Source organism: Trachurus japonicus, chromosome 19 (genome assembly GCF_045865225.1).
Source record: "Trachurus japonicus isolate A0001 chromosome 19, Traja_1.0".
NCBI classification, from domain to species: domain Eukaryota; kingdom Metazoa; phylum Chordata; class Actinopteri; order Carangiformes; family Carangidae; genus Trachurus; species Trachurus japonicus.
Genome location: NC_140925.1, coordinates 23628215 through 23642058, shown reverse-complemented (window position 1 = coordinate 23642058; position 13844 = coordinate 23628215). Strand labels below are relative to the sequence as shown.

The 13844-nt window shown below is 41.9% G+C and overlaps 2 protein-coding genes across 5 annotated transcripts; one reads left to right on the top strand and one right to left on the bottom strand.

Annotated features, from left to right (window-relative positions):
* Positions 1-777: 777 nt before the first annotated feature.
* LOC146968113 (tectonic-3-like) lies at positions 778-5939 on the top strand. The gene is made up of 14 exons (XM_085761949.1): positions 778-1427; positions 1698-1812; positions 1910-2007; positions 2207-2319; positions 2402-2510; positions 2669-2781; positions 2887-2925; positions 3224-3298; positions 3393-3512; positions 3591-3689; positions 4431-4534; positions 4645-4792; positions 5230-5364; positions 5459-5939. Exons 1-14 carry the CDS (start codon positions 1019-1021, stop codon positions 5702-5704), a joined length of 1923 nt encoding a protein of 640 aa, XP_085618075.1. The 5' UTR covers positions 778-1018; the 3' UTR covers positions 5705-5939.
* Positions 5884-13600, bottom strand: mto1 (mitochondrial tRNA translation optimization 1). Of its 4 annotated transcripts, none has more exons than XM_085761947.1 (13): positions 13440-13600; positions 12628-12833; positions 12293-12492; positions 12061-12178; positions 10332-10630; positions 9063-9175; positions 8777-8967; positions 8534-8664; positions 7862-8066; positions 6805-6976; positions 6601-6710; positions 6263-6420; positions 5884-6109 (listed from the first exon to the last, which is right to left on the bottom strand). In XM_085761947.1, the coding sequence occupies exons 2-13, from the start codon at positions 12815-12817 to the stop codon at positions 5939-5941; spliced, it is 2058 nt and encodes a 685-aa protein (XP_085618073.1). In that variant the 5' UTR covers positions 12818-12833; positions 13440-13600; the 3' UTR covers positions 5884-5938. The 4 variants fall into 4 exon arrangements, with proteins under 4 accessions (XP_085618073.1, XP_085618074.1, XP_085618071.1 ...); XM_085761948.1 differs by having other exon boundaries at positions 13436-13597; XM_085761945.1 differs by having other exon boundaries at positions 12628-12830; positions 13436-13597.
* Positions 13601-13844: the final 244 nt, after the last annotated feature.

Here is a 13844-nt window from a genome sequence, read left to right as displayed (position 1 = left end):
TGTTCTTCAGTAAATAGCAAATAGCTGTAGCTGTATTGCCCTTTTTGTATCAAATTGGCAATATTTACTGATCAGAATCTGTAACTTAACAGTAACTACGTACCATGTCTGTAAACACGCCGCATATGTGGGAGGTCACTCATTCATCTGATGACTCATTTAACAATAGGTTAGGCCTATATAGCTAATTTAATAATCATGTCACATATCAGATTAAGATCAATGAAACAAACATAATCAACAAATAAATCATGATGTATTATCATTATTATAGGGTAACAGAATTAACCGATCATGGGGGTGAAGCTCCACCTTAATGGTCTGCATTGCAAATGATGTAGCCTACACATTATTCTGAAATGGGCCACTTTGCATCATGAGTTGTTTTACATTTTAATATAAGTTATTATTTACAAAATCTTGACTTGGACCACCACACAGCAACAAAACAAGGACAACAAAGCAGAACATTAAACAATAAACAGAGGTCCTGTGAATATTATAGGTCATCATCACCAGGCAAAATTAAGTGCATCAAATCAGATGCAATAGCTTGTTTCTTTCACATTTTCCTTAAAACATCTGCTTAACTATTCTCCTCATTATTTCTCATTACGTTATTCTGAGTAACTGCACCAGGTGGGACCATAGACTGTAAAGGTTGGGACTAAAGAGGCTTAAAATGTGTTTTCTTCTCTTTTCCTGGATTTACGGTAACATTATCTTACAGACCGGAAGTCTCCATGACAACTTCCTTAGCAACCAGAAGCTTCTTTTCCATTTACTGTTGGTGTAACGTTACGGCATAGTATTCAGCTAAAAACACCACTGGAAAACCTTCTCCGAGTTGTTTACCCGATTTTATCGTTGTCGTATTTTATTGGAAACATTAATGGATTTGACGCTATTACATCGTACGACTTAGAGGAAATACGTTTGTCTACCTTCATCTACCGTATCTAAGTTAGCCAATGAGCTACGCTAGTTTTCGCACAGTGCACCATGTCTCTGTGAGGAGATGAACTCCCGCCGCTGGTGTCGGTCACTTCACGTTTTTATCGTCTTGTGTCTACATTTGGCAAACGCAGCCACAGAAGCAGGAGACTCCTCCACCGTTAATGTTACACCAACAGATGCGGGGCCTCTGGGCTCCTCTGTGACCCCTGCTCCGGGCGGTCCGGAGACCGTGGGCTCCTCCGTGACCCCTGCTCCGGGCGGTCCGGAGACCGTGGGCTCCTCCGTGACCCCTGCTCCGGGCGGTACGGAGACCCCGGGCTCCTCCGTGACCCCTGCTCCGGGCGGCACGGAGACCCCGGGCTCCACCGGTGTCAGCACTACCGAGGAGGTGACCGAGGTGACCGGGGCTCCCACTGTGACCACCGGAGCTCCGACTACAACCACCGTGCAGCCTGTGCTCACTCCAGAGGGTAAATTACTGGTGTCTTGTCAGAATATGAGCGAAAAGTTACTTTATTGCTATGCTTTTACATGTTGAACGTGTATTTGAATTGCTTTATTTTGCCACTTGTGAAGCACTGTGTGATTTTTATCTGTGAATAGCGCTATAAAAACAAAACGTACTTACTGAATACTTCAGGTGAACTTTTGAACACAATTGTACAATGTCGTGTATTGCCTGTTCCCTGTTGTGCTGTTGTACAAATTTACTAATATAAATCTTTTCTGTTGTTTTCCAGGTTGTCTCTGTGATTTAACCCCTGATTTCTGTGACATTGGCTGCTGCTGTGACAAAGCTGACTGTGGTGTTGCTAACCTGAGTACAGTTTTCACTGGATGTCCACAGAAACCCATGTAAGTTGGTTTTTTTTGCACCTGCGAGAAAATTATAACACATATGATGCATATTTTCAGCATTTAACATTAAACATAAAAACTTTTTTTTTTACAGATCAGGAGTTTGCATTGAGAAATGGCTGATGTTCCGGGCTAATGTGAATTCATCTCTTGTTACTGTGACTGACACCTTGTTTTGTGTCCAGTCTGAAGGTAAATCATCAATTATAAGGCCAGATTAATTCAAAAATGTGGCATAATTAGGCCTTTAAATATTTCACAATCCCCAGAGGAATCAGTGATGAAGTTGGAACTAATTTCACAAAAGCACACCAGTAATCAACATATAAGCATCTGCTGTGATTGTTGTAAACAAATAAAAGAAAAACTTCTTCACTTCTTGTTCCAACAGATAATCCACCCCAGTCTTTCCAAGCTCTACCTCAGTATCCAGCTTTAGGGGATTCATATCACTTCTTACCACCAGCACCAGCAAGCATCAGCCACAGCAGAGCTTTCTACAGGGTAACACAAGATTTTTTCTCTTGAATCTCAAGTATTATATGTGTAATAATAATAAAATTCAAAGACTCTATATTTTTTGTAGGTTGATGATGTCATCCAGACATATTACTCCAGCTCATCTGTGCGGGGTCTCCTCCACCAGCCATCTCCAGCAGCTGCTTCTGCTTTCTGTGTCAACCATAACCCTGCAAGTAAGTTTCTAACATGTTAAAAGTGTGAACGTCTACTACTGAGTATCACAGCATAGCAATGTTTGTGTCAGAATACAGTGTATTATACCCATATATCACAAACAAATGAATCACTATGGCTTTTTATCTAATAACCGTCTATTTTTCTTTGCTTGTAGAGTTCTTGAGATCTGTGTCTCAGTCTTGTACTCGCATGTTGACTCCTCAGTCCTGCACCGCAGATGCAAATCTCAATGCCGGCTCTTACTTCTCTAATTTGAGTCTGATCAGGGTCAGCAAGTCTTCCTGCACATTATGACTTTATGTAGATAATTTCTGGTGGTAACTTCACAGTAGCAAGGCTAACATGAATTTGTTTTTGTTTTTTTAATTATAGCTTCCAATAGATGAGATGGCACAAGTGTCAGACTTTCTGGTAAGTCACTGACTTTAGACACTTTGATTTTGCACTTTACACGCTTCTGGCATTTGCAGTTCATAAATCATAACATTAAAAAAAATGAAGCACAGGTCTGGGAATTAAACAATATTTCTTACACTGTATATGCTGCATTTAAACTGTACATGAAGCATAAACCATAAACTTTTCACAATGTTAACTTTTGCTAATTTTGGATGTGCATTTGAAAATAACCCTTTAGATTAGTGGTAACTCCCTAAGTAAAAAGACTATTGTCAGCAAAAACAAGACACTTCATCACGGACTCTTTCAGATCCCGGTTACACCACTGTCTGAGTGGCCTGCACCTGACCTACAAAACGGCTCCTGTGTCAATGTGGCGAAAAACGTGAGTAGCTACACAAATGTCACATGAGATCACATGAATTTAAGTTCAAAATGAAACATGAAACCCAACTCTGCTTTCTCCGGTTTCCCTTTAGGTGGAGTATATCATAGGATACACAGGCAGAGGAGAACTCACATATGCATCTGTGGACATAGTCTTGGCTGATGTGGCTCCAAATCAGTTGCTGATGCAGACACACACTGTGCAGTTCCAGGTAGCCCATTCAAGCCAAAAACACAGAAAATGAAATGTGGATTAAAACACTGATATTATTGCCATGTTTCTCCTGCAGCTGACCACGCCCAGTTCCACTCCTGGAAGACCGACCCCTGCAGTTGGACTCAAAGTCGGATCTCCTGTCATTGGTCGCTTTGAAGGATATGTGGCGACTGTATCCTCATCATTTACATCACAATCTCCTCCTCCTTAAGTTGTTTAAAGGAATAGTTGACCAAAAAATTAAATTGCTGATGAATACTCCAGAGTAGTTTTTTATTCCTCAAAGTGCATCTGGAGACCCGGGAGGGGGGTTACTTTGTAGTCCAACGAAATCCTTATATGAGAGTCAATAGCGCCCGTCACAAAAAGGTCCATAAAACTACAAAAAAACCTTGGATTGCTGCTCATCTGCTGCAATCCAAGTGTCCTGAAGGGGTATAGTCCAGAGTTTACTCAAAACGATGTAATTTAGGACATTTACAGCCTAAACAGTACTGTATTGCGCTCTGGCATTCACGCACCCCAGGGAAATTCCATACAGGACTGTTTAGGCTGTAAAAATGGCCTAAATGACGTTGTTTCGAATAAACTCTTGACACTTTCCCTTCAGGACACTTGGATTGCAGCGGACGAGCAGTAAGGAGGAATATTACAAGGTTTTTGTGTAGTTTTATGGACCTTTTTGTGCCGGGCGCTATTGACTCTCATGTAAGGATTTTGTTGGACTACAACCCTCCCGGGTCTCCAGATGCACTTTGAGGGATAAAAAACTATGGAGTATTCATCAGCATGAGGGGGAGTCAATAATGACTGAATTTCATTCTTTGGTGAACTATTCCTTTAAGTAATATTTTAATTACTGCAGCTTGTTTCAATGTTAATCATGCATCATTGTTCCTTGACGGTGCGTTAGCTTACCACAATGAGGGCATCAAAGAGTGGGGTGTGTTCTTCTGACTCTAGCAGCCAAGCTCCCATCCTCTTCACACACAACAGCATCACTGGCTGCATGTTCAGGTGAACCCACACTACTTAGGCTTGCTTTTATAATCTGATGTTTTTTGCATGAAGTAGTAAAGTTTAATTTTTGTTCACAAGTCATTTTCATGTCACTCTGTGTTGTCTAGATCCCCATCCAGAGACTGTTCACAGCTGCAGTCACAGATCTATGCCATCCTGCAGGGATTCGGTACTCCTGATGAAGTCGCCATGGACTCCGGCTCTCAGCTGAACTGGACAAGAGTCATCACACAGAAGTGTCCCGAGAGCGAGGAGGTACAGCTGAAATAGGAATCTACAGGGAAGAAAGTTTAAAGGTGTACAGAAATGGGCGTTTGTCCTGTTTGTCGCGCAGAGTTGTCACGAGCTGCAACACGAATTTACCCCAGTAAGGAAAACAAATTTGATTGGTCGTTATCGAGCGGGCGGGATATTCAAAGCTTGGGGGGAGACCGAGCTCCGTGTGTGTGTGCGTGTCTCAGATGTTTGAATGACGGATGACGGATCCAATATCAGTGGCTGGTGAATCGTGTGCAGGCTGACTTATAATCCGTGTGTCTGCATTATCCAATGCAAAAAAAAAAAAAAAACACACTTTCATCCCGGATTTACTCAAAAATAGAATTTTGCACAAAGTGGGCTCAAATTCAATTTTCTTTTCTGTACACCTTTAATACTTCTATAGTCACAATCATTTATGTTTCTCCTCTTAGGGAACATGTGAACCAGGCTGCCTCCTCCCCACCTCCCTCTCTATCCAAGTGCTGTGGGCTCGTCAGGGTCTCGTAGATCTTCCTCAGAGCTACATCTTGGGAGCAAAATACCATTTCAAGTGTCAAAATGTGAAGGTAGGCAGCGACAAGTTAAATCAAATCAAATCAAATCTCTATGCAACACATGTTGTTTCACATCTATAATTCCCTCCTCCTCTTTCCTCCTCAGTGTCCCATGTCGTCCCCTCTCGCTCTAACCACCCAAGTGACGTTTGCCGACATCACGGTTTACCCAACACCTCCCAGGAGTTTGCCTCAGCCTGACTGGAAGTTTCCATTTGGTTTCTTCTCCAGAGGAACTGCCGAGCTGGACGGGCACATTGTTGTAAACTCCAGTGACACTGAGAGGGTCACATGGAGTTTAATGCTGTTCACCGTGATGTTGCTAACAGGATTAGAATTCTTCACTATGTAGCTGGATACTGAAGGTAACAGTGGAGCAGTTAGAGAAGTGTACAGAGCTACTTTATATGAATGAACTGAAATGAATGTTAGGATTTTTTTTATTTTGCTGAGCTTTTTTTTTTCTTTTTTATAATATAAAGAGTCCTTTGGTAAAACAAGAAAAAATTGTATATTTTGTCATTCTAAAATACTTAATTTATACATTTTGTACAATTTCAGGAATAAATACATTTTTACAAACAGTTCACTGGGGTAAAGATGCATTTCTTACACAAAGCTCCTCTTCTCGCTCCTCCTTTTGCTCGCGTTGGCTTCGGTGAGTTCCTCTTTCCTTCTGTCCCATGTGCCGGACGTATCGGAGGAGATTGACGACTGCAGCGGGAGTTATACCCTGCAAACGTGTAGCAGCACCCAGCTGGAGGATAAAGCACATTACAAAATGTATGTCACTTCATTTCTCTGTGACAGCATAATTTAATTGAGCCAGGAGTTGACTGAAATAGAGGTTTGTCTGTGGCAAAAGACCAAATTATATTTTACCCTTACATTAAATACAATATATACTCACAGTGCTGGGTCGAACTCTGTCAAGAATCTCTCTGACTTCGTGAGACAGTGACACCGGCAGAGAGAAATAGTCTATGTCCTGTGGCAGAGACATGTTCTCCTCCCTCCGGATTCTCTCAATCTCTTTCTTCTGGAGGTCACAGAGAGGCTTGTACACAGCTACATGACAGAAAGGAGAAATATTTTAATGAGAAAGAATTAACTATACTTTGACCAAGGCCTTAATACAAATTTAATAACTGCATCAAGAACTATAGCAGATATTGGTTATAATGAATTTACTCATAAAAGCCAGATTTCCCTTCCTTGATGCTGCAAAATACAAAAATCTGACTTTACCCTCTATCTTCAGCCTTTGTGAGAACTCTTTGTACGGTGAAAGGCACTCTGGGAAGGCAGACTCCAACATTTCAAAGGACACATCTTTGTACTGCAGCACATCCACACCACTGCAAAAGAAGCCACAGATTTTACAGGCAACTACAGAGCGGGACTCAACAGACATGATACATCACACTGGTGGCTCCACGTATCAGCACTCACGTCAGAATTGACTTCTTGTTCTCACTCATACGGACGTCGGGTAGCTCCTTCATCCACCCGTGTGTGGACAGAGCGAGAGACTGGAGGGCTGCCAGCGCGTCCTGCAGACTGTCCCGCACTCTCACAGCTTCCTGGTAACGCAAGGACGACACACATCCCACCTCCTCCAAGCCTGATGGACAGGAACGTTTATGAGAGGAGAAAAATTCAGACAGAAAGTAGAAAAACAACTTTATAGTCTGAACGGGTGAAACTCAAAGAAATAAAGTGGTTTACTGTGTCCTCTGCAAGTGTAATATTACATCTAAGGTGTAATTATTTATTAAATGGGACATAAAAAGGAATTATAATTAAAGGGATAGTTCACCCAAAATTGAAATTTCAACTAAGGGCTGGGAGAAGTTTCAGAGTTATCCGTGGCTTCTCTGAGTTACAGGGGGTCTCGGCGTAGCAGTGCATGTCCATATAACGGTTGCAAATGGATACCAACTGTATTCGTAACAAAAAGACACACCAAAAAACATCCAAATACCTCCATGCTGCTCGTATGTAATGTCCGTCTTGTATTGAAGCCCCGAAATGCGAAATTGTCCCGAAAAAAATTTAATAAGTCTATATTTCAAGCTTGTTTGTAGCGGAAGCTTCTCGAAGCTCCTCTTCCCGGTTCGTCAAATTTGGACGAACTGGGAAGAGAAGCTTCTGCTACAAAACAAGCTTGAAATACAAGACAGACATTACATACGAGCAGCATGGAGGTATTTGGATGTTTTTTGGTGTGTCTTTTTGTTACGAAGACAGTTGGTATCCATTTGCAACCGTTATATGGACATGCACTGCTACGCCATATGAAATTTCAGTTTTGGGTGAACTATCCCTTTAAACTTCACAGAGCTCCTGATAGTTGATTTTAAAATCAGTGAAATAGCAAGAGGTTTTATTTTCAATTGAACTTAGGTTATTTTTAGTTCACTTACTGTATCTAGAACAGTGGGCTCAGAAAAGCTGCTGTTTTATTGGTGCTGTCATGCTGCTTCATTAATGCTGTATCGTTCCCTACCTTTCAGAGTGAGGCGGAGGTCAGCGTTGTCCGGCCTCAGAGAGGCTCGGTACTCAGCCCGGCTGGTGAACATGCGGTAGGGCTCCGTGACGCCTCGACTCACCAGATCGTCGATGAGAACTCCAATATAACTCTCAGTTCGAGACAACGCTGCTGGCGGCAGGTCAAGCGCCCAGCGGGCAGCGTTCACTCCCGCCCACAGCCCCTGCAAACACACACAAAGAAACATCCTCCTCAGGGTTTAATAGTTTCCACTATTACAGAAACACGTCCACCTACAGAGCAGGTTTGGAAAGAAGATGTAAAAAAAAAAAAAAAAAATGTTGATGATATTCATATGTGATATTCTCACATCCTTCAGTACTCAACACTGCTGCTATCATTAGGCATGAAAAATATAAGTTAATAGCTAATCATTATTGTACTGGACTGAATTCACACAATACATTTCTGCTAGAAACTATACTTCTACTAATATGTCTACATTCTCAGTCCTATCTGCTGACTGTGGGAGGAAGTCAGTGAGAACCCACACAGGTACAGGGAATACATGCAAACTGAATCGAAGGTCAGTAACCAGGCTAAATCTACTCTAATTGGGCCTGTAAGGTTATATAGTGAGCTGCTTTATGTTTATTTTGAGCATCCAATATTTTTTTAAAATGCAGCTACCTGTGCAGCAGCCTCCTCGTAGCCTGTTGTTCCATTGATCTGACCGGCCAGAAAGAGACCTTGAGAGCTTTTCACCTGCAGGGCAGGGCTCAGCTGAGTGGGACACACAAAGTCATACTGTACACCATAACCTGCAAAAAACACACACACACACACAAAAAAACATCCAATGAGACGTTTGACCATCTGCTTCTGTGTCTACTATAAGCCACTTCTAGATGAAACATGATTCAGTCTTTGTACCGGGTGTGTGGATCTCAGCTCTGTGCATGGCAGGGATTTCTCTGATGAGGCGGAGCTGTATGTCGGGGGGCATGGTCATGGATAGACCCTGTGGGTACAAAAGGTCGGAGGTCAGCCCCTCAGGCTCCAGCCACACCTGGTGCCTTCGGCCGGGGAAGCGAAGCACTCGGGATTCGATGGAGGGGCAGTATCTGAGAGAGAGCAAACCCGGGAGTTATTCCTTTAGCCTCACGCTAAGTAGATGTCGTAACATTTAAGGTGTGTGTGTGTGTGTGTGTGTGTGTACCTGGGACCCTTTGCGTCTTCCTGGATGTGGCAGTTGAGATGGAGGCTTTCTCTCACCACTCTCTCTACACTGGGTGTGGTGTGGGTCAGGTAGCAGGGCAGCTGCTCTTCAGGCTTCAGGGTGTTTCATTTAAAAATAAATCACTCATTAATCAGAAAAGTCACTTGCTTGGAAACTTTGTAGGGCATAATGATTAGTTACAAAAACTCCTAATACACAGCAAAAAAAAAGAAAGAAAAACCGCATATATCATATTTCATATCATTGTAGATTAATTAAACCTTCTCACTCTATTCACTAAGACTAGTTCATCAACATTTTATAATGGAGGTGAGACACTACAGGCAAAAACACATTTTTTTCATGCACTGATCAATTTTTTTTGGCTATTTTTCTTCCTTAACATGTATTCTTTCAGAAAAATGGTAGAAAATCCACATTAAGGTGATTATTTTACTTCATTTTGTCTCTTTCATCAGTAGATTTCTCCTAAATTTGCCAAAAGTTAATAGCTACTGTGACAGACTGTGCTGTGCCTGTTGTCTGACCCATGTCATGTCAGGTATCATTGTAAAGCTTTCTCTCTCTCTCCTGAACTATGATGTGTAGACTCCAAAAAGTGTCATCTCCTCCGTATCCGCAACCAATTGTAAAAGTATGATTTACATTAACAATCTATGGAATTTTACAGTACAAGTCTTTAAAGGCCGTTTTCTCAAAATGAGTTTTTCCTCATACTCTGGGTGCGAAATCTCCACTTCAGCAGCACTTACAGACACCAAACCTTCCAGTTTTATTCCTGTCTATATTCTGAAGGTTTTTACAGAGGGGATTGTTGATATATCATTCACAGCCTGATTTATACAACATTTTATTCCTAAAAACATGGCGAAATTGGATTTTTTAGGGCTGGTGACAGTATTTTCTCATTTACAGAGTAATAAAAAGAGATATCCAAAATCCCCTCTGTAAAAACTTCTGACTCTAATGTGTCAACAAAATTAAACAAGAATTTTGAAAGAGGCTTTATCCATTGTTCAGATTTCGGTTCTGGAAATGTATGTAAATTAGCGCACATTTCATCAGATATGGCCTCATTTACATTTAAACATAAAATTTGACAAAACTTGTAATACAAAAAATATTTGTCTTAATGTGAGTGATAAACTTGGGAAGTTTCATGGTGATATCTGTTATTTAAATTTTTTACCCTATTCACCTGTAGTGTCTCCCCTTACTAAAATTAAAAGTACTTGACATTAATGTTACCTTGCAGCGTGTGTGTGTATTAAGGAAGCTGAATGGAGTTGGACGACTGTCGGGGGGACGAATCTCGGCCAGGTCGAGGTCGACTGAATCCTTCACGATCCTGGGAGGGGTACCAGTCCTCAGCCTGCCCACCCTCAGCCCCAGCCTCTCCCTCAGTGTGTGGGACAGTCCAGCACTTGATGGAGCATCTCCGATCCGACCCCCGGGGGATGTGGTCTGGCCCACGAAGAGGGAGCCGGATAAGAAAGTACCAGTGGTCAGAACCACAGAGCAGGCTGAGATTAAGTGGCCTCCATTTGCTGAGCAGATGTTGAAAGGAGGATGATAAAACTGTAAAAACCAGCTAATGATGGATGATATGGTAAGTATTTAAAGGAATAGTTCACAAAAAAATGAAATTCATTAGTCCCGTATTGAATTTGCCTGTGGCGTGCGATACATTCAATACAGGGCTGTTTAGGCTGTAAAAATGTCCAAATGACGTTGTTTCGAGTAAACTCTGGACTATATCCCTTCAGGACACTTGGATTGCAGTGGACGAGCAGTATGGAGGAAGATTACAAGGTTTTTGTGTAGTTTTGTGGACCTTTTTGTGTTGGGCGCTATTGACTCTCATATAAGGATTTTGTTGGACTACAAACCCCCCTCCCGGGTCTCCAGATGCACTTTGAGGAGTAAAAAACTACTCTGGAGTATTCATTAGCACGAGGGGGAGTCAATAATGACTGAATTTCATTTTTTGGTGAACTATTCCTTTAAGAGTGCATTCTACTGTCCGGCACAAATGTTAGAGATTCACATCAAATGTCAAAAAAGGTCCAGACTTTCTAAACAAATTCGTTGTAACATTGACAAAACTTAATACAAATCTGTTAATCAAAGTAACTGTATGTGGATGTCCGTGAATGAGTGTGGTTGTATTCAATGTTGCCAACCAGAGATTAAAGGGATAGTTCAACATTTTGGCAAATTGGCCCATTGCCATAACCTCTATAGTCATAGCAGTAGGTTTGTTACCTTTAATTGTCAGTGTAAGCTATTTTTAGAACGGTGGAGCGAAGCGGCGAGCTGTTCAGAGCTATACTACGGAGGCTAATGGAATTTCTTGGTTTCCCTCATCAAACTGATTAAATACACAATCCAAAAACTCCAAAACGCTGTCGTAGACAAGTTGTGACCTGCACAATCACCACGCTATGAGATAATAATGGAACGTTACGAGACGGAGTTGTTTAGAGGTAAATAGATGCAAAACCGCTGATGCGCGTTGCGTTCAGGGACAGTTTTTCAGCAAGCAGACTCTGTATTTACCCTGTATTTACCTCGAAAACGGCTCCGTTTCGTAACGTTCCGTTATAATCTCATAGCGTGGTGATTGTGCAGGTCACAACTTGTCTACGACAGCGTTTTGGAGTTTTTGGATTGTGTATTTGATCAGTTTGATGAGGGAAACCAAGAAATTCCCTTAGCCTCCGTAGCGTAGCTCTGAACAGCTCGCCGCTTCGCTCCACTGTTCTAAAAATAGCTTACACTGACAATTAAAGGTAAGGAACCTACTGCTATGACTATAGCGATTATGGCAATGGGCCAATTTGCCAAAATGTTGAACTATCCCTTTAACATTACAAGAAGCTGCATTTTAACCCAGTGACCACAGTGACAGTACATTCACTACACATCATATACATAGTTCAACCCTGAATGTAATGGTAGAATATACACTACATACCCAAACGTATCCCTGTGACTCTGTGCTTTCCGGGCTGTTCTGTCTTGGGTTCAGATAGCAGCAGCTCCTCCACTGAGCTCTCCAACACCGTCAGCCTGGGAGTGGACAGCAGCTCAGCCTGAACCAGAACCAGGAGACAGATAATCACCTCTAAGTCATTCACAGTCAAAGGTTCTGTTACACCAAACACAGAAAACTTGTCAGACTTTTATTACAGTTGTGAATGTGATACCTGAATGAATTCGCGGTAACGCTGCCGGTCCAGCTGGGCCCTCGGGCCCCACACAGCGGGGCCTTTGCTGCGATTAAGGATGGAGAAATGGATCCCGGCCCAGTCTCCTGCTCGACCACAAAGCCCATCCAGGGCGTCTACCTCCTTCACAAGCTGGCCCTTCCCTACTCCGCCCAGAGAGGGATTACAGGACAGAGCACCTGGGGGAATGTGAGGATGGTGGACTGTTACTTTGATAGAAAAAAGTTTTAATTTCATCCAATAAAACTGTCTTGCACAATAGAGAAAAGACTGATTAAAAAAAAATCTCCATTAAACAAAGACTTTTCTCTCACCGATTGTATTTATTTTCTGTGTGACCAGAAGTGTCTCAGCTCCCACCCTGGCTGCTGCTGCCGCCGCCTCTGTCCCCGCATGACCCCCACCCACCACGATGACATCATACTGCTGTCTGGGAAGGTGACTGGCCCGTCTGGAAACCAGGGACAGGAGGCTCCGCAGGTGGTGACGCTTCTTTGTCAACATGTGAGCTGAACACCTGCTGAAGCCAAGTTTATGAATACAGTTACTTCTTTGGTGGAGAGTTAAATAAACTGCTTTAATATAACACCACAATGGAAAAGTATGAAAAGGTAGTGTGTAATTGTATAGCGATAAATCATACTCAATCAGTTCCTTAAGAAGTTTTTGTATGTATAACTGACTGATAAGCATATGTGCAGGGAGGAAGATACTTAGCTATCAGGCATGGGGTCCAAATAAATGCAGTCAGATGCTTTAAGAGGAATGCAGCCTTGAGCTTTCATGGAGGAGCTCATTGATTAGAAGTGATGATTTCTTAGCCTGAGTATTTTCTCAGTTTAGAAAAGACCAGTGTTAGTGCCTACATTTTTTAAAGTTGTGTGAATGAACTGTTAAGATTGACACAAATGAACATGATATGTCTAGCTAAAGTATACAGAATAAAACAACTATCACTTATAGTTGCATCTTAAATTGATTTCTTGTTAAATATCGTTAAACAGGATTAGAAAATCACTGGCATTTGATTTCCTTGTCTATACACCCAACAGTAGGTTAGCTACTGCATTTGTACGCAATCTACTACAACTACTATGAAATCCCCTCAAGAATTAAAGATACATACAGTTTGTTTGGCAGGTGACGAGTGGGGTCTTCTGTTTAATTTCCAGGAAACTCTCAGGGATGTTAGATTTGAGAAAGTTACTAATCTCCTGCTATGTTACACAAATGCTCCTTACGGAGGCGGCCATGCTGTTTGCAGCTTACGGCCGTATTCACTGCAGTACAGGCTCACCAACAAAGCTTTTAGTGGCGCCCAGTCTCAGGCAGTTTTTTTGTCTGTTTGTTTTTACCCCTAGATTGTTGATGAATGCATAAATGAACCGCAAAAATGAAGCAAGCAATAAAAGTATGAAAAGGTGGAATAAATATGCTACACATCGGCAATAATAGTAAACAAAACAAAATGTGGTGTATTAGTGTGGTGGGTGCCACGTGTACAATAGATACCATTCACTTCTTTTAAATC